At 41.5% G+C, this 21,256-nt stretch overlaps 2 protein-coding genes across 2 annotated transcripts; one reads left to right on the top strand and one right to left on the bottom strand.

Annotated features, from left to right (window-relative positions):
- Positions 1-1,023: 1,023 nt before the first annotated feature.
- On the bottom strand, positions 1,024-11,305 carry usp5 (ubiquitin specific peptidase 5 (isopeptidase T)). The gene is made up of 20 exons (XM_084557711.1): positions 11,027-11,305; positions 10,320-10,448; positions 10,145-10,211; positions 9,926-10,053; positions 9,257-9,402; positions 8,806-8,990; positions 8,567-8,661; positions 7,515-7,708; positions 6,830-6,901; positions 6,002-6,089; positions 5,738-5,863; positions 5,503-5,656; positions 5,140-5,302; positions 4,958-5,046; positions 3,992-4,120; positions 3,401-3,544; positions 3,162-3,304; positions 2,018-2,168; positions 1,730-1,814; positions 1,024-1,317 (listed from the first exon to the last, which is right to left on the bottom strand). The coding sequence occupies exons 1-20, from the start codon at positions 11,132-11,134 to the stop codon at positions 1,224-1,226; spliced, it is 2,490 nt and encodes an 829-aa protein (XP_084413837.1). The 5' UTR covers positions 11,135-11,305; the 3' UTR covers positions 1,024-1,223.
- A 508-nt stretch (positions 11,306-11,813) lies between these two features.
- p3h3 (prolyl 3-hydroxylase 3) lies at positions 11,814-19,437 on the top strand. The gene is made up of 16 exons (XM_084557030.1): positions 11,814-12,144; positions 13,346-13,530; positions 14,057-14,215; positions 14,783-14,975; positions 15,075-15,206; positions 15,300-15,442; positions 15,692-15,781; positions 15,864-15,916; positions 16,016-16,095; positions 16,174-16,301; positions 16,385-16,480; positions 16,565-16,715; positions 16,847-16,964; positions 17,129-17,204; positions 17,314-17,454; positions 18,478-19,437. Exons 1-16 carry the CDS (start codon positions 11,850-11,852, stop codon positions 18,646-18,648), a joined length of 2,211 nt encoding a protein of 736 aa, XP_084413156.1. The 5' UTR covers positions 11,814-11,849; the 3' UTR covers positions 18,649-19,437.
- The last annotated feature ends 1,819 nt before the right edge of the window (positions 19,438-21,256 follow it).

Genomic DNA, 21,256 nt, shown 5'->3' on the forward strand with positions numbered 1-21,256 from the left:
TCTGTGCTTCACTTCATCGAAAAAACAAAAGCGCAAGGATGCAAAAACGGTAGAAGGCGGAAGACATCTGTAGACAAATCTGCACCTTGGAAAGTTGTAGGCCAATGCAGCTCTTTGTGGGTTTGCTGTCTATGCCGACGATCTAGGCCTGGTAGTTCTCACATAAAATTTAAGAAAGCTCTGGCTTAAATGACACAAAACTGAAAGTGAATGAACTATGATTGTTTTCTCAGGGAGTAATTACATCAATTCATCAAAATGTGTTTTATCATGAAGGGAGGTAACAACATAGGAAAAACCTGTGGAGAGATAATACTGATGTGACAGACTCAAAAAAATGAGAAGGCTGAGTGACAGAAAGACATTTTCTTTATTTGTCACAGCAGAAGTAACAAAGCATTTGTTTTCAAAATAAAACCAACATAAAACAAGAATCACCCAGATATCACCCTCACCAGACTTTTTAAGAAAAACAAGGGGATTTGGTGTTATGACTTTTTATTTTCTTTTTGAAACACACATTAGAGCCATCATTTTTCTTTTTATTCACCGACATCGTGGATGTTGTTTTTACTTCCTGACTTACAGTAAACAGTTAGAGGAGGAGGTGGTGTCTAGCTGAAGTAGTGACACCGAGCTGCAATCGTCCGATGAAAGAGGCAGGAAGCAGCGTACTTTGATGGGGAGGGGCCGTGACTACTGATGGCAGTGAAAATCAATAGTCAGAGCTTGGATTAACAGTGACAGCTAAGCAATCTTATTAATAAAGAGTGAACGCACTAAGCAATTAAAGTCACTCTAATGCTTGGGGCTTGTTACCAGGAAAAAGGTGAATTTCATGAAAACATGTTTCTAAGTAAAACCCCAGGCAGATGTTTTAACAGCTGGTCCTCAGTTTTACTCAGCACAGTTGCCCAGGTAACTCATCTGCTCATGGTTTGTAATCAGTGGCTGAAAGGAAACCACTACCCACTAACCACTACACACTACCCCCCCCCCCCCCCCCCCCCCCTCCTCCCCCAACACGTTCTCTGTACACCTGCACCATTTTTTTTTTTTTTTAACTGTGAATATACGCGATCTGAGAGATTTATTTACAGTTCTGTCAGTTGTGACGCATGCCAGAGCATTTGTAAGAGCTTGTTGGAGTGCAACTATGAGGGTTGTCACGTGTGTTTGTTGGCATCCACTTGTCTCCTCCTTCACCCACAGTGCAACGCTCCTTATTCCGCCACTCTTCGATAGAAGTAGAGGTATCCCAGGTCTTTGGGAGGTTTCTCTGAAGCGCACACCTTCTGATCGTTGAAGATGACCCATCTGTGAAACACAAAGAGTAAACAGTTCATTACTAAATGGGTAGCAGCGTTATTTAAGATATAATAAGAAACACACAGTAGTACAGACTCGACTCCACTATCTGTTAATCCACAAGCTCTAGCACAAATGAACACTCTACACCGAGTACATCAGCAGCTGCCCAATGATGCTTTTGATCTGGGGTATGGCGCCCCCTGCTGAGGCCCCTTAAAACCACTACTATCTATTTTTCACTGTTGTTTTTTTTTTTTTTTTTTTTAGATAAATTAACCAGTTAGAGAACATAAAAACAAATATAATAACTACATTTTATTTAGTTTCATTTTAAACAGTCAAATATAGATATAAATTCAATTAAATGTTTGGTTAAATTTTACCCTTGAAGCTTGTAACACCTGCAAAAAGCACTTACTGTTGGTCCTTCTTTATGTGACAGACGTAGTGGCCACACATGGTGCTCGTCCCCATGTGACTGACGAAAGCAAACAGCTCGTACTCTGGAAAAACAGTGAAAAATGAATTTAATTCTAATTATAAAATACATATAATATACATTTTATGTCACATTAAACAAATATGAAATTCTGGAAGACTTGAAGTTGTCAACATATAACATGTTTACAACTCATTTGTGAGGACACAATCTGAGCTAATGATCATTCTGTAAGCCTCCTCTCTCAGCCCTCTCCTACAGACTCACTGCCTGGTCCGTCCCTGACACGAGGCCCAGGTGGAGGGTCCCTGCCACCCTCGCTCTCTGCCGCTGAGCGACCTCCTTCAGAGACATCCATGGACTCCAGGTCATCCAGGTGGGAGAAGATCCAGTCCACTGCTCTGTCCAGAACGTTGCTCTATTGATCAAAAACAATAAGATGTATTATATACTCACTGCCTGGTCTGTCCACTGACCAATGGATTTCTTGGTTAGATATAAGCTTTATGTGGAATCTAATCTCATTAATAAATAACTGTAATATTTTACTAGTTTGAGGCTCAAAGACAACTATCACAAAACATGAACGAATTTTTAAAGATGATATTATGTGATAGCTGTATTTATCTTTAGTTGGAGTATGATGCTTTAATAAAAACTTTAAAATCCAATCATCGCTGACTTCTGTAAGGAAATATAGAGTTGTAATAACTGTCAACAGTAGCACTAACCAAGTTGTTTCTGAGCATAGAAAACAAAAAGCAGCGCATCGATGCTCAAGTCTTTCCTCTGACTCAGCATGAAACTGCTCGTCTGGCTACTGACGGGACGGAAGCCAGCAAAAAATATGTTCTTACCTTGATCCAAAACTGCAGCGCTCTACATTACTAATTCACTTATGTAAATGTCAATTGTTGACAAATTTGATCTTTTTTTTTTTCTAAACGCAAAACTCGACTTTCATCTTGTTTGGAGAAAATAAAATACTCCATACTCAACTTCCAAGAGTTACCGCACCTCAGCATTTTGTATAAATGCTTTAATGAAATCCAAACCCATATGTAAGGGGGGAGATTTATGGATCTGTTCTGGGACCAAGCTTTTAAAACAATTTCTGCCAGTTATATCTGCACATCATTTTGGCAACACTGCAGTAGATAATAGACACAACCATAAAAGTCCTTAAGGTCCAACATATGTTACCAGATATCTTAATTTGATGTACAGTACCTTCACATGAAATCCTGCTGCTACTACACTGACTTGAGTCTCTGCGAATAAGGAAAACTCAGCTATATAACTGTCTAAATTAAAATAAAAACAGATGTGCCCATTTCAATGAGGTTCTTCTTTTAGACTAGTGGCCTGTGGTCAAATCCTAATCTCTAGCTGGATGGAGTTTGAGTCTAACCGTTGCTCGAAGTGCTTTGGTTGCCTGGTCTCGGCTGAAGCCCATGGAGACGATGGTTGCCAGGTGCTCCTCAGACAAGCTCTCGGTGGGGGTTGTTCCGGCGCCAGAGCTGCAGCCTGGCAAAACCAGGGGGGCGGAAAAGTCTACAGCAGACCAGAAGAGGAAAACATGAAGACATGATGACACGTCAAGACAGAATGCTGATTGGTTTTCTGGTAAATTCCCGCTGGTCTACACACCTGGATCATCCATATGGCCCATGATCCAGTTCATGGCAGCATCGATTCCAGTGTTCCCAGTGTAGTAGACCGCTTTCCTGCAGGCCTCCAGAGGGAATCCCATTTCACATAACTGGGACACAGTGGAGTCATCGAGGACCGGAGCTGAGAGTGAGGAAAGGCAACTGTGGAATTACTAGGGTGTACTTTGTGAAATTGATTTTACGTTATTTGCTGGTTTTCATTTTATGTGTTAACCGTTTACAAAAGGAAAAAAAAAAACAGTGACCTGGCTTGTGACCTGATCACATAATTAAAAATGATTGACATAATTAATAATTTAAATAATAAAAGAAACTTCAAACTAAAAGATGTGGTTTTTGTAACTTAAAATGTAATCAAATCAGTACACATCATTCAAAAGTAAACAAATAAGGCAACAGAGGGACTCATGAAAAACAGAAAAGGCAGGAAAAAGAAAAGAATGAATCAAGGGTGGACAAATAAGAGTCTCAAGGTAAGAAGGAAAAGAGCAGAAATGACAGACAGACTGACACAGCAGTGGGGAGTAGAGCGAGTCGTCCTCCTCGTTGCCGTGGAAACCCAGGATACCTTTAACCTCCACGTCTGGGGTCATGAGTGGGGGCGGGGCCACCTCTGGTAGAAGCTCCTCGCCTGGCTGCTGGCCGGTTGCACGCAGTGCGCTTAGGTCCAGAGTATCGGGAACGTCGATGCTCACATCTGCTCAGAGGAAAATCACACAAGTTACCCGTCATCCACTGCAGTCCAGATGTTTTGCATTTTTTGTCACCTTCTTGAATTTGCTTACACTATTCTGACACAGACAACATACAACATGTAGAAAATTATGGCTATGGGTAGGACAGCTGGGTTTTGATCAGTTTGTTGTGGTTTTGGATGGTTTCAAGGAAATCCGAGTCTCAATTACTGGACATAAGAATGCCTTTAAGACTATAAGACTCAAACACTTGCCCAGCGGGTCAGAAAAGCTGAGCCAAACCAAGCTTGCAAGAAATAATGTGGAAACACCCAATCACGAGTCAGTACTTTGACAATAGGAGACAATTCTGCTCAGTAGTAGCTGGGTTTGTGTATGCTAAAAATTAAACAAATGCACAAGCTTTAGTCTAATAAGAGGTGAGAGAGAGTCTAACACTTTTGAGTGTGCATGTGTTAACAGCTGGGTAATCCACTGCCCACTTACAGCTGAAACCCCCTAACTATTCTAAGTTTAACAACAGCATTTAAGCATCAGTTGCTTGGTTACTTGCAGTATTCATTACTGTGAGCTGTGATTAAAACGTGTTGACTGGAACTGTGTAGGAGGCACTTCAGAATATATTTTAAATAACCACTGTGGCCACAATGTAAAACCTGCCAAATCCCAGAGGGCCTCGATAGGATGCACTGCTGTATGTGTCTCAGGAGCATTAAAACTTTAGCAGACTATGCTGTGGCCTAGTTTGTGTCAGTGAGCAGATATTCCCTTTTCTTTAACGAACAGCAAAAATAGTATTTATCTTTTCAACATTAACATTTAATGACATCTTTGCTCACCCAGTTTCTTGGGCACCCAGTCAAGGCCAAAGGTGAACTTCTTAATCTGGATAACCAGGTGGTCAGGGAAAGAGGCGAAGCGGGTCGTTCTGACAGATGAGAAAGAAGCCGATATTAAACATGTTTTAAATTTTGTTTCGATTAATCACTTTCAGTATAAGTGGGATAGTCTCTCTTCATACTTGGTAGCACTAGTCTTTGCTTGCACAGCCGAGCTCCAGAAGTCGGTGAGGATCTCGGGTTCACTGAGGGCCGCCATGCAAGCTGTGAAGGGGATTTGTGCACGCACTGTAGGGGCTGATGTGTCCCCCTCCTCACGACGGCGCTCAGCCTCCTGAAGCTCTTCTGTGATTTCAAAAATTAAATTAAATACATTTCACCAGTCCTACAAATGACGATAAGTCCTCAAGTACTGTATCATTGTTTGGTTTCTTAAAGTTTCCGCTGCTTTCCTGCTTCTTGCAGCAAGTTGATGAAGTAAAGCTAAAGCTATGTAATACTTAACCTGAGATTAAACTGGACATTGAAGCTCATCATCTCCTCACCTGTGTTGGTAGCCTGGTCCATGGGTACGGGCAGCTGGACGATGTAATCCACCCGCTGGGTGTACTTGGCTTTCTGTGACTGCTGACACACAATCCTCTCCTCCACCAGGAACCTGAAGGCTTCTGATGGGTTGGATCCAGAGCGACAGTTCCTCTGTGAGGGAAATGAAATACGGCTATAAAGAGAAGATGGCTAAGGACTAATAAGAAAAGCAGAGTGAATTCTCAGCTTTACCTCCACCATGTTTATGAAGTGCAATAAAAACTCCTGAGCATCCTGTTGCCGATTGGTGGAAAACTCTGGGTGGCCCCGTCCAACAAGTGCTTTGAACATTCGTGGTGCGATTCCGATTTGGTCTCCCTGCAAGTAAAGCATGAGCAGCAGGAGTTGTCAGCAGTCAGAGCTAATATTAGGTACACTATATGTACTATATGTACTATATGTGGATATTTGCAATAAAACAAACTTCTCCTCCGTGAATGACTGTTTTGTTCTTACTCTGGGTTCAGATGCACCATTTTCATCTCCAGGGTCTGGTGCTGGCTTGGAATACTCTCCTGACAGCAGACCGTAACCAAGCTTGGCTCTGGGATAAGCAAACAAAACTGACATCACTACACAGTATACCCAAGTCTCACACAGGAGGAGGATTTCTGCATTTCAAATGACATGGTGGAAAAAGAATCACAGAGAAGACATTGTCTTCTCTAGTGAGAATAAAAAAAAAGGTTTTGTGCAGCACAACAAGAGACTGTATAGAATTAGGTTACATGCCTCATTACATGTGGTAGATTTCAATTAAAAAACATGATATAGTGTAAAATTAGCTACTGCTTCTATATCTGAATGTAAAAGTATGATGAGCAGTGTGATTTAACAGTGGTATGCTCAGTTTAAATAAGACACAGACGAAGCAAAGCCCTTTTCTCCTGAATAAATCTAAAATGACATAAGGCCAAGGGTCAACAGAAGTCTTTCTAACCCGTGTTGATATCAATACAGCGCCTCAATTCTTAAGGGTAACCCACATTAAAAGACAAACATCAGACTTCAACGTGTAGCCGATGTACTATAGCTAGAAAGGACGCCATAACTGACTGTGGCTGACAACTTGCACACTGTGCTCGGGTATATTTGTAAAGGCTTATTTTGTCTACAGTAGATAATGGATACTTTTTCAGGACAGTAAAGGAAAGAAGCACCTTAGAATCCAATATTTTATCAAATCTCATCATGGCTGTCCTGTTGAAATGATGAAGGGTGTTTCTGGACCTCGAAAGAAGAGATTACAATACACAAGATTGTCATTTGAGACAGGACACTCACACTTGGGTTTTGAAGTCCTGTGTTGGGTCACTTGGCGCCTCATCAATTATCTTGTCAATGTTAGAGACATACCTGTAAGGCAAAAAAATAGAAAGCTATGAAACAAGCCTTCAGAAAAACTGTTGATATTTGGACTAAAAAGCACAACAAACACATCCCCCCTCCAGTAATCCTTCCAAAGCTGCTACTACTACTAATGTACATTACCAAGGCAATGACAGTAACAAGAGAAAGAGTACAAGGACAAGTAATGTAGCTAATTAAACAGATAGTGAATAAACTGTTGCAACAATTCCTGCCTCTGGAAAGAGAGGATGAGACTCTCTGATATGGTGGACGCTCATAGTTGCAACTATTCCACTGCTGGATACCTGTACATGTTGTGAGGATAGGACCCATTTACAAAGACAGGCTGTATACCAAGACTGGGTCATTTTTTTTCAGTCCACACGCAGAAGGGACTGCTAGTGAACAGTGAGGACATATGTGCTGAATCTGACAAAAAGCATATTGGATTACAACGGCTTACTCTACTTACAAATACAAGTGGCGCATAATGTAAAGGTAACACATTTTCAGAAGAACTACAACTGTAATCATTAACATTAAAGCAATGTTTTCACTGCCAAAATAAAAAACGTCTGGGACGGACGGTAAGATGGAGGCTGTGAAAGAGGGTACTGACTTGCTCTGGAAGTCTGGCACGGTGAAGAGCACTTGCATGACAGAATTGAGGTAGCAGCTGTTTCCCAGGTTCTTCATTCCAGTTAAGCCGGGGCCATAGAGGGGCCGCAGGGTGGTCCCCGACTCCTGGATCACCTCCCACTCGCCCACGCGCTGGTTCACAGCAATCTCCAACTCCGTCATCGTCCGCTCAGTCTGAGAGCAGAAGAGTCAAAGAGATGAATGACGTGGGGGGTGCAGACAAATGAAATTCTTTGCAGCAATCTTAATCTATAAATGCAAGATTTGAGAACGATGAGCAGAATTTACCAATATGAATTAGTAATGACAGCACACAGATGCCACTACAAAACACACCACTGCAACACTAAGTGATTCTGCTTTATTGCAGCACTCCTCCATCACCCCCTGTCTGTGCAATATCATTAAGTGTGTGCAGCAATATGTTAGCAAGGCAAAAACATTACAGTACGCAGTGAGAGGTACAAGATATTAGAGTCTGACAACTGTGAAGGCTGTGATCTGCATAAGAATAGAAGCAGGTGGCCAAGAAATTAATGGCAGATGGGAATCAGAAGAAACAAGTGTTTAGGAATTTGCTTGAAATGGGACAGTAGGCATGTCACTGCACTACGGCTACAGTTAATATTTTGTTTCTAAAAAAACTAGACCATGATTGTGAACCAGCACACAGGCTTGTCAAGCTTATCTTTTTTGTGTTATCAGCTCCAAGACTGCAGTGGAATTTTGGAGCCCTTTAGTAACACCATGTAATCAATGGCTACTCTATGAGGCAATGCCGGCCATAACTGTCTGGATGTCGGCCAAGAAGGATAAAAAAAATCCAATGCCTCTGACTAAATTTGTCACACTGCAATTGTATAGCAGAAAGCTGATCAATACTTCTGTCTACAAGAAGTTGATTTGACGCTGAAAACCGAAAATCCAGAAAGAAGTGCACAGCTCTGATAGTTGCAGAGGCCAATAACTGAACAACAAAACTAGATTTATAAAGTCAGTTTCCATTACAATCGGCAGAAACACAAATCTTGCCTTCTCCATTGTCATCATGTCGATACCAAAGTGAGCTAGGTGCTCTGGTAACTTGGAATCCAGAACCATGTCATCTTCGTCATAGGAATACACATCTGGACATACAAAACAGTATATGCAATTAAGGTAATTTAATCACTAAGCTTCACACACATTACTAATCAGTTTTGGTTAACAGAGACCCAACACGGCCCACAGAATATGTCCTTGACATTAACATTTTTTGATCATCTGCTTACCAGCGCCATCAGGAGTGATGGTACCGAGTTTGACAGCAAGTGGGTATCCTGTCTCCTGGAAGTGGAGAAGGGCATGGTTGTTGCCCCCAGAGCCATCAAAATACCTGCGACCGCAAAGCACTTTACCATCCGTCAGGTTCATCCAGATATTCTCCTGGAGGTCACATACCTCACACCTCCAGCCACTGGGACACCAAGAGGAAAGGTTTGAGTCTTGTGCTACCATTACGCACTTCACAGGTTTCAAAAAATAAAAATAACTTCTAACTGTATCCTGAATTTTATACTTAGAAAGACAATTGATTAACTGCTATAATAAAGACAAATGAGCTGTGAATTCTACCAAGGATTAACAACTGATAAAGACAGTTTGCCCATTCTTCAATTTTGAATGGTGTTTATCATATGCAAGTATGAAGTATATATTTAAATTAAACAGTTGTGACTTCACCTGGGAGGGATTTTGACTCCATTGTCAAGCTGTTTAAGGTCAGCGGCATACTTTGACTCCTGTCTCACCTCTCCATCCCATTGCTGAACTTGTAAGATATGAGACATTGAGTGTGCTGCCATGATACCTGCCATTGACAGAGAGACCTAGGGGGAGACAGACAAATGAACCAGAAAAGTCAGACCCGACGAAGAACTCAAGTTTAGCATCCATACGGCACACGTATCTCTATCCCGCAGAAAAAATTCTAGTATTAAAATAATGGAAAAAACATTATATGTTATACCTACATCTTGGTCATCTTCTTCTACTGGATCTAATAAATATTATCAATAAAGCTGAGACCTTGTGCATGTCTCTATAAAAGCTCTGTTCTGATAATGTTTTGGGGCATGTAAACATACATGTACAGTATATCTTGCTGCATCATTTTATTAAGCGCACATTTAAAAAGTCAAGTTGGATTTTCTAATCAGAATGATTTTTGTCAGGAAGCAGAAACACTGTCCATCTAAATGTAGCAAATGAGAGCAACCACAACCATGTATGATATATTTGGTACTGTAGCTTTATACCAATGTCAGTTTTAATATTACCATTGAGATAACCCTGCAAAGGTGTAGCAGGACGCCAATATTTCTCTTGGCAGATAAAACCACAATAACTTACCCGCTCTTTCACCACATCAGGCATTGTGCCAATATCATCCGATGTCACCTCCTGTCTGTCTGGTAAAATGACCACCTTTACATCCTCCTCATATTGCTCCTGGTCCACGTCAAAACCCCCTTCAATCCCTAGACAGAGCAGAAAAACAAGACAGATGGTAAACACACGTCCCTCTGAAAACAAGTGACATGTATATATGGTGTTTCTATAAATACTCACCTATAGCCAATCTGGTGGGCTTTTTCTTTGGTGGGTGCCCAGAGCCAGAGTTATTGTCATCTTCCTTCTATGAGAATAACATATATGAATGAGCAGTGAGATTAATTGAGTGGACATTGAAAGAGAAGCGTCCTTGGGTGACATGTAAGACCATAAAGTAAAATTAAGTGTCCACCTTTGCCTTACGAGTCCGGGTGATGTGCAAATAAGCCCTCTGACCAGTCCGAGCATAGTGCCTGTCCACATACTGACTCCCAAAACCCAGGAAACTGTTCATGCACAAATACAGGCCTCCTTCACTCTCCTGTAAAAAAACAAACAAACAAACAAGTAATGTCACTTGTTAGATTCCTTCCTTTATCTCACACCGTGACACAACACTAGTAAATTAAAGTTGAAAGCAGTGTGTCTTAAGTTAACCATGGCACAGCATATGCTTCTATCATCTATGTAACTAGCTCTCCTGTCAGTCTGCTAACATTTGCCATTTAGCAACACTGAATTAATGTTATCTAAAACTACGTAAAACAAGACTGGGGTTTTATGAGTTAGGTTACGTTCAAATCAACGACAGTTGTTCTGTAGTTCTGACCATAAAACAAGTCACTTAGCTTGCTTTCAAGTTTGACAGCACAGACAAACCAACATAGCTAGCTAACAAGCTAGAGCAGCTAAGTTTCCATTACAGTGCATTATTAGCTTAGCTTGCTAGCTTGCTAGTCAGTTGGAACAGGAAAATCTACTAAACCACAGCGTTAAAGTAGCGCAGCACCGACAAAGCGTTGTGCAAGACAAAGATGAGAGGCAGGCGAAGTGAGGAAAAAAATAAAACAACATTATTTATTTGGTGGCGTTTTGATTTTCAAAAGGAAGATGGCTCACCGGCGAGGCAAATGACAAGGCGCATTCGTCTTTGTGGACACGGTCCCCGGGCTTCGGAACCCGAATTGTGGACAAAACCGACATCAAAACCTCACCAATTTCCGCCATGGCAAGCTCGCTAGTTCCGCCTTTCAGTGGGACACTTGCTCTACTGAGTTTGGACCCCCAGCCTCTTGATTTCCCGGCTCGGAGGAGCGTCAGTTGTCTAGCCCGTCTTGTGCTGTCTGTGTTTGGCTGAATGAATCATGGGATGCTGCCTTGTGTTGAGGGAAGGCCGAACGAACTCAGCTGCCTGCCCGCACGCCGAGGGGCTCCAGCTCGTTACCGTAAACCAGAGAATACGTGCTATTGCTGTGTTTTAAAAAATACAAGTAAAACAATGTAGTAAATATACATCCCATTTACTAGCAACAAGTCGACTTTTAGAATTGTATTTGATATACGAGAATGACTTAATTATTGGTGCGACAGGCATTCATTTTGTTTCAAACCGTTTTATTCTCATATTTACGGTAATGCCAGTTGAAGCCTTCTATAGCTCCCTCTTGTGGTGGAGTGCATACATTGCGTCGCCGCTCCGTTAAACGTGTTGTCTTGCTTAAATAGTTTCAAACACAGTAGCGCGTTTGATTTAAACCAGTTTAAACAAATAAAAATGCCAGTAAGTTACGTTAACATGAGCTGTAAGGAGTGCACCATCTAACAGTTCTTCCATTCCCTCAAACAGGAGGAAACTTTGACTCCTTGGTTTCCTAAACATTTCCTTAGTCCCTCCTCTTCTCCCAGCTCATCTGCTCATTCCGCTGGGGTAGTTTCTGGGACCATGGCGCCCCGCTCCGAACACTTCACTGTATACGTGGCGTGTATTTTTGTTTTTCCATCATTATTTAGTTTTTCTTCAGCAGTTTCTGGCGGTGGCCGCTCTAATGTGCTGTCGCTCCTGCAGCCGTATGATTTTCTGTATTACAGCGGGGTACGGGCATACTTTGGTGGGGAGTGGGCGAAGGCTGCGGAGCTGCTGGAGAAATCCATCTGGACCAAGGAGTCCCTGTTCCGAGTCCGCAGGCAGTGTCACGATGAGTGTTTGGAAGCAGGGACAGAGGCTATGGGTAAACTAGGTGAGTTAAGAGGTGGCAGTTATTGTCTGTTTAATACTTAGTCTGCATGGATTAATGCGATTCACAGGTGAGGACTATGGCAGCAGCAGCTCATTTAGTTAATAAAATGAATGAATCACTTTTTTACAAGTTATAGCAAATCTTAAAGATGAAACCATGTTTACTCTGTTTTGTAACTTTGTGTGTTTGTGTGTCTATGCACAGTGATACAGTATTTTCATTTCAGAAATTTTAAAGGCCTATGCACAGATGTGAAAGTATTCAGCATTTTCTTTTTTTATTTATTGGGATGGATTGATTTTATTATCATGTCAAGCACAAATAATTCCATTTCCATTTCTTTTCAATTCGGTGTTATTTATATTCTCATTACACATTTCATTAGGCACACCAGTCCAAACCAACGCTGTCTAATAACTAATCTATTCTAACACAACAGTCCTGCACTAAATCCCCTTCAGGATTGTTGTAAAGTTGAATTTAGGTTTAAACAGAGTAAGAAAGGTGGTAATGTGCGGTGCTGTTAAACTCTAGTGAATTTAATACAAAAGTCTTTCTGTTATTTAGCCTAGCCCTCTAGCTAAAATGTGGTTGTCAAAATAATAGAAAAATAGAATTCAATAGTACACCTTTCATGTCTTCATGAAAACACAATTGAATCAAGAGACACTTAACACCACAACCTTCATGAAGCTAAGATTTGCGGAGGTGGGACAGAAGAGAAGGGAGTAGAGGAGGAGAAGCAGATTCATATGGATAAATTGGACATGCAGCGTATAGGCAACAGTTTAATATTAATATGTTTTTAAATCTTACAACTTGCCAGCGAAATGTTCAGGGATTTTCAGTTTTCATGAATTTGTTTAAAACATTTTTAAAATCTCACAAAGAGCTGTTTCCCCTTACTCCTTTCTTTCTAGCATTTAGCCAAACTAACTGCTTTGGGCTGAAGTTAATTACTGGTGGTAAAAGACTCAACTGAAGTTACTGGCCACTTCTCAGTGTCTGAATGTTGTTGAAATATAACATGAACTCTAGACCAGAACACAACTGCATTACAAAGGAGCAGAAAAACATGATAGTATCATATTTTATGAGTAAATGAAATCGTTAACAGTCTATTGATTGAAGATTTAAAACACAAGAGCCAGCAAATCTACTCTAAATGTTTCAAATGCATATTTAATTTTTGCATGGTTAGACTCTGAAGAGGGGAGTCTATGGGACCTCTGGGCCTTGGACTGGGTGCAGAAGAAAGCTGAATGTTTGAGGTTCTGTACTGGACGCTCTGTCACGCCTGTTGGACAGCTCCCTGTCTCTACTGACATAGAGTATGAATTCAGCACTCGCAACCCATATAACTTCTTGCAAGTCACATATTACAAGGTAAGCTGTTCTTTCAGACAGCAATAATGATCTGCAACGTAATACAACTGGTAATTTGTCATTATCTTATATTCTGTATTATTGTATTTTAAATGTCTGTGCTGTGATTTTCTGTCCTAATTAGTATTTATAGCGGTACCCCTCTCCATGTCCCTGGCCCTGTTCAGACCTTGTGTTAACATCTGACCCATTGGGATTGATCAGTCCAGTCTCAAGTGCCTGCATCTCAACATTTGGGGCCCAGTAGAGTAGTTCAACAGCGGCTGTCTCTAATGTATCGCTACCACTGTATCACAACTACGAACAGTTTGCTGTTTGTTGTGTGTGCATCCTGACTTGGACACACAGGTTAAACTATTATTTATCAATCTCTGCCCTGACGTTAATTACTTCGAGACCTGCACAGAACCCCCACGAACCCTGAAAGCTTCCATTATGCACCTTCATCTGTGATAATAAAGGTAAATAAAGACACTGATGACTGACCAACACCCTTCATTCAGACTTTCTTCTTTCTCCTCATCAGATGGAGAAGTTACAGAAGGCAGCATCAGCTGCTCACACCTTCTTTGTGGCCAACCCCAGTCACCTGGAAATGAGGAATAACATTGAGAAATACAGGCGGATGGAAGGTGTGACTGAGGAAGATTTCCAGGACAGAGAGGCTGAGTATGAGAAACACTGGGTGAGGAAAAATATGAGAGATTATAGCTGCACTAGGTCCTTTTGAATCCTGGCCACAATTGCTTAAGCTTTTATAGCAAGAAACAATGTTGAACATCAGTGAACGGTGTTAGTTAGCTGCTTAAATACTATATAATGACTATATATAAATGAAGACAAAGAAACTAAGTCTGATATGTTGCATCAACAAGAGGTGCAAGTTGCAGGCACAATATATTAAAACAGGCCTGTGTAAGAGCACAACTCAAAAATGAATGAAATGGATTCAGATAACTGTGGAGAGCCAACCATTACCCGAGGGAATAAATTCCTCTCTCTCTCTCCCTCTCTCTCTCTGAAAATGTCCAGCCCAATGAAGACTTCTGCTTGAGCAACTCATTTTATCCGCCAGAACATGATTAGGCTTAAATGATCCATGTAATGATGTGCACTCATGTCTCAAAAATGTGGCCACAATTTTAGCTTTAAATGAACTGAACAATTTATTTTCTTACATTAAAAGTCAGTGCATCTTAATAACATTATTCTCTCTCTACATATATGTTTAAACGTATGCTATTACATCCAGGTGCTATATGACGCTGCCCTCCAGCATGAGGCCTCCTCTGACTGGGTGAAAGCAGTAGAGAAATGGAAAGCTTGTGTGACTGAAACCCTGCGGCAAACGGAGGAGTGCAGGGTGCAGTGTGAGGTTGCCTCCCAGAGGCTGCCCGAGGACAGAGGAGTGGACAGTGTTGACGGTGCATTTGAGAAGGCTGCAGGTAAGAAAAAAAAAGCAAAAGACCCCCAGACTGAAGTGCTATTATCCTTTTAACCAAACAAAAAGAGCCATTTAAAAACCCTTTTTCTCATTTATCCAGCTCTCTCCCTCAGCCTGCTCGCTTGCCGGCAGTCCTGTGTGACTCAGGTAGCCGTACGGCCTGGAAGGATTTCTGCTCAGGAGGACTACCTGCCCACACAGCTTGAACATCTGCACATTGCACAGTTTAAAGGTGTTAAATTGTGATATCGTTATCACACCGCATTCATTTGCACGCTTTTAGTTTGCAGTCTTGGCCTTAGTTTGCATTTTTGTTTCCAAACAGCTGGTGATATTAGTGGAGCTTTGCAGACCCTTCGCTCTCTGCTGCTTTTTTACCCCTCTGACCAGGACTCCTTAGACAACCTGCAGCTATACTATGAAACACTAGGGGGAGACACAGAGTCACAGGGCACACAGCCGGCACAGGTACTACTCAAAGTCCAGTACATTAAAATAACAGTGGTGACAGAAATATTCTATGTCCGAAGTCTATATAATATGTTTATAAGATCACCTGCTAAAACTCCAGTTAGTCCACTGTCATAAACATATAGTAAATATCTTAATCCATGAGGGAGGTAATGTATCACTGTTCAGTTAATTCAGACACATTCAGAGCACAAGAACAAATATTCAAAGTTTGATCACAAGTTTGTCCTTGTGTTTGTCAAACAGGAGCTTGTCAGATACGTCCGTCGCTCTTTGCAGGAGAAGAAGCTGCTGTATTTTGGTATGGAGAGCCTTGACTTCACTTTCACTGACCCAGTAAGTATCAGTGCAGTCTTTTAACTAGAGGGATATCTGTAAGACATTTCCTCGCTGGGTTCATCAATCTCCTCCTATGTAGGATCTCTGGACTCCAGAAGATGTTGTACCTGAATCTCTAAGAGAAATGTGGAGGTATGAGAAATAGGAAGGAAAAAAAATAATTAACTAACAGAACTTAGAAAGTAGAATTTAACAGAATTCAATTTGGTGTATTTTGTGTTTCACTGTCAGAGATGAAAAAGAGAAAATAAATGAGAAGATTAAAAAGGGAGAGCTGCAGGAGGAAGTGGATGACAGTGGTTTCTTTGCAGGTAAGAAAGTCATTCCACCTTCTTGTTTCAGTCAGGAGATGTTAAGACTGTAATCATGTATTTGTCTTCTCCCTACAGGAGGCCCAGTCCCTCAGGTGGGTGTGACCATCACAATGGACGACGAGGTTCTGAAAGGGACCAATCGCGTCGTCCTTGATGGGGTCATGACCGAGAAGGAGTGCACTAGAATACTGCAGTTAGCATCAGTAAGTTACTTATAGTAAAACACTCAGGTTTTCTAAAACACACAGCAACATCCCAACCTTCCCTTTTGCTTCGTCTCCCACAGGTTGCAGCAGCTGTTGGAGATGGTTACCGGGGGAGACGGTCTCCGCACACACCTCATGAGACATTTGAAGGTCTGACTGTCCTCAGGGCTCTAAAGGTGGGTGAAAAGCAGATACTGATAATCGGCATATGTCAAGTTTTTGGCAATATCTCTTGACCCTCATGGCCTCTTCGTACACAGTTGGCTCAGGATGGCCTCGTGAACCAGTCGGACGCCCGCCTGTTACACGAGCTGGGCGAAAGAGCGAAAGTCCTGCTACACTCCTACTTCAGGAGCCCCTCGGGACTTTTCATCTCTTTCACGCACCTAGTCTGTCGCAGCGCTATTGCAGGTAAAACATTATCTGTATTTTTCTTACTGTTTCACTTTCTTCAATAAATTCTACAACGGAGCTTAAGACTGTGAATTCAAATATGGTTTTTTTCTATGTACAGTTGATGGTTTCATTTACTTTGCACTCAGGTGAGCAGGAGGGCAGGTTGGACCTGTCTCACCCTGTCCATGTTGACAACTGTCTGCTTGAGCCGGAGACCAACCAGTGCTGGAAGGAACCGCCAGCGTTCATACACAGAGACCTTAGGTACATAAAAATAATCTGCTCATCTCTGCTATTAGGGGGCGCTTTTTTCCACAAATCATTTGGGATTAACAGTTTAATGAATGTTGAGAGCACAGACAAAGTCTTTACGTAGACTGTAATTGTTTTTATGGCTGAATGACAAACCTCAAATCTGTGTCTTACAGTGCCATTCTCTACCTAAATGACAACTTTGATGGGGGAGAGTTGTTCTTCACAAACAGAGATGCCAAGACAGTAACAGTAAGTCACTTGGTCCCTCAGAGAATTTTTTAATTATGTGATTTAATTGGGTGAATATTTGTTGGGTCTGGTAAACCGTGGACTTTTCTGTCCTGCTCTTTGTCTACAGGCTCGAGTAAAACCCAGCTGTGGTCGACTGGTGGGCTTCTCCTCAGGTCCCGTAAACCCCCATGGCGTTACTGCAGTGACAAGGGGCCGGCGGTGCGCACTGGCCCTGTGGTTCACGAAGGAGAAGCCCTACAGGGACATGGTGAGCAGTATGATGGCACACAAAGTCATGACCTCTTCCTCCTCCTCAGATCGAGGCGGTCGCCTGCAGTCATGTGGTTGTCGGTGTCGTGACACCAGCGTTGGATAACAAGACCAGCTGGAGCGCAATGCAAATCTGTTGGGTGTTTGCATGTTTTCTCATTTACTGTGCCTGGTCTGCGTCCATTTCATGTCAGTGTCTTTTAGGTTTATCAGATATCCGCCTGGGGGAAAGTAGATATTAATTTGTAAACAAGTGTTGTTTACTCATTTTCATATAAAAGGAATTCATCCATTCAGTCATTTTGCATAATAAAACTTGAGAAGAAAAGTTGAGATGTTGTTCAGCAGTTGAGCTAAAACCAGTTACAGTAGCACGTTCAGTTTAAGCATCAAACTCTAAAAAACAGAATAGTTCTGCTAAGCTGTTTAAATGTGTAATGGAAAAGAATAATACAGTGATATTCCAGTTTATATGCAGCCGTCCATATGGAGCTTCAGCCTCTTTAACTCATGCCCTCAAACTTAAGGAGTCTTAGTTGGTTAATGCTACATGGGGGGAGGGGGTTAATGGAATATGCAGACAGCACATGCTCAATTACATGACCTATATCTAATTATGATATCATCAGATTCTAAGTATTGGACTATTAGTGGGCATTTACAGGCACTGAGTATGATTGTGTAACATTTCATGAAAAAATAACTCATTCTTTAGTTTATGAAAGAAAAGTTAATTTCATTGTCATAGATCAGCAAAAGCTTAACAGCTGCAGCCTTACATGGACTGCTTACCTATGTTTTGGTATGTTTTTGGTTATGTTAGGAAAGTTTAAGTAAATAAATGATGATCATTATCCCGCTGTTGGCCCCAGTGGTGGCTGTTTGGAAGACGATACAGTACATAGTCTCACTTAAACAGGGGAGAATCAGTTTGTGCCACAGACGTGAAAAACGAAAGTACGAGTTACAGTCACTCCAACGAGACTGAACGGTACTCTCTTTCCTTGTGTCTCTCCCTCAGGAGCGAGAGGAGGCAGAGGCCATGTGGGAAGCTGATGGACAGGGCGTGGTGAAAAAGGACGAGAGCGAGACAAAGGGCAGCGCTGGCACCGGACGGAACGGTCGAAGCCAAACGCCGACGGAGAGGAGCAGAGGGAGAGGCAGCGTGTTGGGGGCTAAGGATGAGCTGTGAGAGCGGACAAAATAAAAAAAAAAAAAAAAAAGACCCTGACAGACTGACAATCAGACACATTCTGGTGGAACAGGCCACCGTGCCATAACAGGCCCAAACTCCATCTCCACTTCACCACTCCATTTGTACAATATGAGACTCCATATTGCTGCCTTTTCATGTAAAGTTTGCTGTGTGTATATACTGTGCTTATACTGTATATGATGAAGGGAAACGATGTCTTTTCCTCTCTATCTATTGTCAGCCTGTACGTTTGTATTGGAAACTTTACTGACCAATCACTGCCTTTAAAAATGAAGAGTAATAATAAATGAGACCTTTTACTAATGTAGCCGGAGTACTAAATACCAAATACACACAATCTGTACCTATAACCTATTAAGATTCCCTTACACTCTCTAGGGCTGCCTGCTGATTAAAAATAAAAAAGTAGATGGTTAATTCTTTGTCAGTTTTCCCCTGTATGCCTAGAGTACAAACACATGATACAATATGAGCTTAGACACAACACAGCACTAATATCAGTAGTACTGATATTAGTGCATCAGAAAGGTAGTAAGAGGGAACAGAGAGAGAGAGAGAGAGGTGCACAGGAAAAAAAAAGGATAGAGATAGAGAGATTACGGTTAATCCCTCATAAATGAGTGCATTTGTTTATGAAGCTTAAAAAATCTCCCATTTAGAATATGGAATAGTAATCCAGGGAGAGATGATTTAATCATTCACTTCCAGCAGAGCAACACTCGACCACCCTCGTCCATCTTATCCTCCCCATTACTACCAGCGCCCCCATTCAGCTCCCTCCTCTTGCTGTCGTCTCGTGCATTAGGTTCAAGTTCTGTTTATGGCCCATATTAACACTCTCACTCCCCCCTTGTGTTATAATCCCTCGCCACTGCAGAATTGGGTCGGCAGGCCTGTTTAATGGAGTCTCGGATTTAACCTCTTCCCTCCCTCGCTGAAACCACGCAGCACCCTAAAAGTCTGCATTAATCTTCTCTTAAGTAGGCGTTATGTCCCCATAATGCATCTTCAATATCCTCACATTAAGCACACTAACCGTCCACTGCTCTAATTACTCCACGCTGACAGCTTCATGACGTCATCTTTCTATGTCTTATATGATTAGCAAAAATGATGTAAGGCTTACGAAACTGAAATCAGAGCATCCTGTTGTCCTTATAACTGAGTGCTGTGTGTAGCGACTATCTGACAGGATCATTCATCCCTTATGCTGTATTAACTACCCTACTATTTGTGGCCCAAACCACCCGCTGGCTGTCTGCTGACGGTTTCCTGCCTTCCTGGATGAAGCTTTGCATAACTTCTAGGCACTGTGACGACATGAGAGACAATAGGAGCGGTGAGGTTCAAAATTCATGCTTTTAGTCTGTTTTCGTGTCACTAGAGCTGTTTGCGGCTGACATATTTGTCATTTAATCCAGTCACGACTCTCACCCACTGCCACCACGTACCCCATTTATGTAAAACAAGGTCAAGAGGTCAGAGATCATCCCCTGCACTTACAGACTAAACAAAATAAGCTCTCCTGTTATTGTGCTCACATCTTCTGTTTGTTGTTTGTTCTCTATTTTCAAAAATAAAATTGCAAAGGTAATAAAGTAATGGTATGAAGTAAGACAGATAATAAAGCATTGAAGACAACTTAGCAAAAAGGAGATGTTACTATAGAACTAGGTATTATTGATAACACTCCCTCTCTCTTTCCCTCTGTCTGTATCCTGGCCCCCGTTTTACTCTCCACCCCCCATTTCTTCAAATCCTGAGTCCGTACCACTGCTGTCACGCTGTTTGAGCGAGCAGATGTCAACACTTTTAAACTACAGGGCTGAATTTATCCACACAGAAACCCATGAAGTAGGCAACAGACACATTAGCACACTTTTGAGCTCCAAACACAGATATGTGTGCAAATATTGTGTTAAGTTCATATTGTAATAGTAGCACAGTGATGCTTTAATTGTCCAAATGTTTACACGTGTGAGAAAGTTGATCCACGCTGAAACTGAACATTTAATTTTGGTTTCCTTCAAAAGAGAGGTCAAATATCAAAGAGCAGAAATTATATCAAACTCATTGCAAAGATACTACAGGTTTAAAACATCCCACAAACAAGCATTTCAACACCAATAAATAGGTCAAATAATTAATAACACAAATTTTAAGATTTGAATTATTATTTTGTTGTTGTTGTTGTTGTTCAGAGCAAATCGCAAAATATTTTACACACAATGAATTCATAGGAAACTTTTACATATGCTCACCATGTATTTTATAAGTAACACCTGTGCACACAAATGTTTTTGTCCACCCAAAGAGCCTGCATGATGCGGGCAAAAAAATAAGGAACACTCCTCAATATCATCTCCATCACCCACTACAGCCTCAATAATAATAATAATAATACAGTAGAATTATCTGACAATGAAATTTCTGATGTTGCCAATAAAAATGAAAATCCATCAGCTTTGTAAAGACTGATTTAATGGCAGACCTGTTGTATTATATTGCATTTGATTGCATAGGTGTTATTAGCAAAGTGTTCAGTTAGAGTAGGTGTTGACTCCCACTTCTGGCTGTCAAAGAA

Source organism: Chelon labrosus, assembly GCF_963514085.1.
Source record: "Chelon labrosus genome assembly, chromosome: 12".
In the NCBI taxonomy this organism is placed as follows: domain Eukaryota; kingdom Metazoa; phylum Chordata; class Actinopteri; order Mugiliformes; family Mugilidae; genus Chelon; species Chelon labrosus.

Excerpts from the sequence above, each read along its gene's own strand:
- usp5 (XM_084557711.1), bottom strand. The coding sequence starts at position 11,134 with ATGGCGGAAATTGGTGAGGTTTTGATGTCGGTTTTGTCCACAATTCGG. Across the intron at positions 8,991-9,256 it reads GGAGTCAAAATCCCTCCCAG|TGGCTGGAGGTGTGAGGTAT; the intron begins GTGAAGTCACAA and ends TTGGTGTCCCAG. Across the intron at positions 3,305-3,400 it reads GGGCCATATGGATGATCCAG|ACTTTTCCGCCCCCCTGGTT; the intron begins GTGTGTAGACCA and ends GGTCTGCTGTAG.
- p3h3 (XM_084557030.1), top strand. The coding sequence starts at position 11,850 with ATGGCGCCCCGCTCCGAACACTTCACTGTATACGTGGCGTGTATTTTT. Across the intron at positions 13,531-14,056 it reads TGCAAGTCACATATTACAAG|ATGGAGAAGTTACAGAAGGC; the intron begins GTAAGCTGTTCT and ends TCTCCTCATCAG. Across the intron at positions 16,302-16,384 it reads GAATACTGCAGTTAGCATCA|GTTGCAGCAGCTGTTGGAGA; the intron begins GTAAGTTACTTA and ends CGTCTCCCACAG.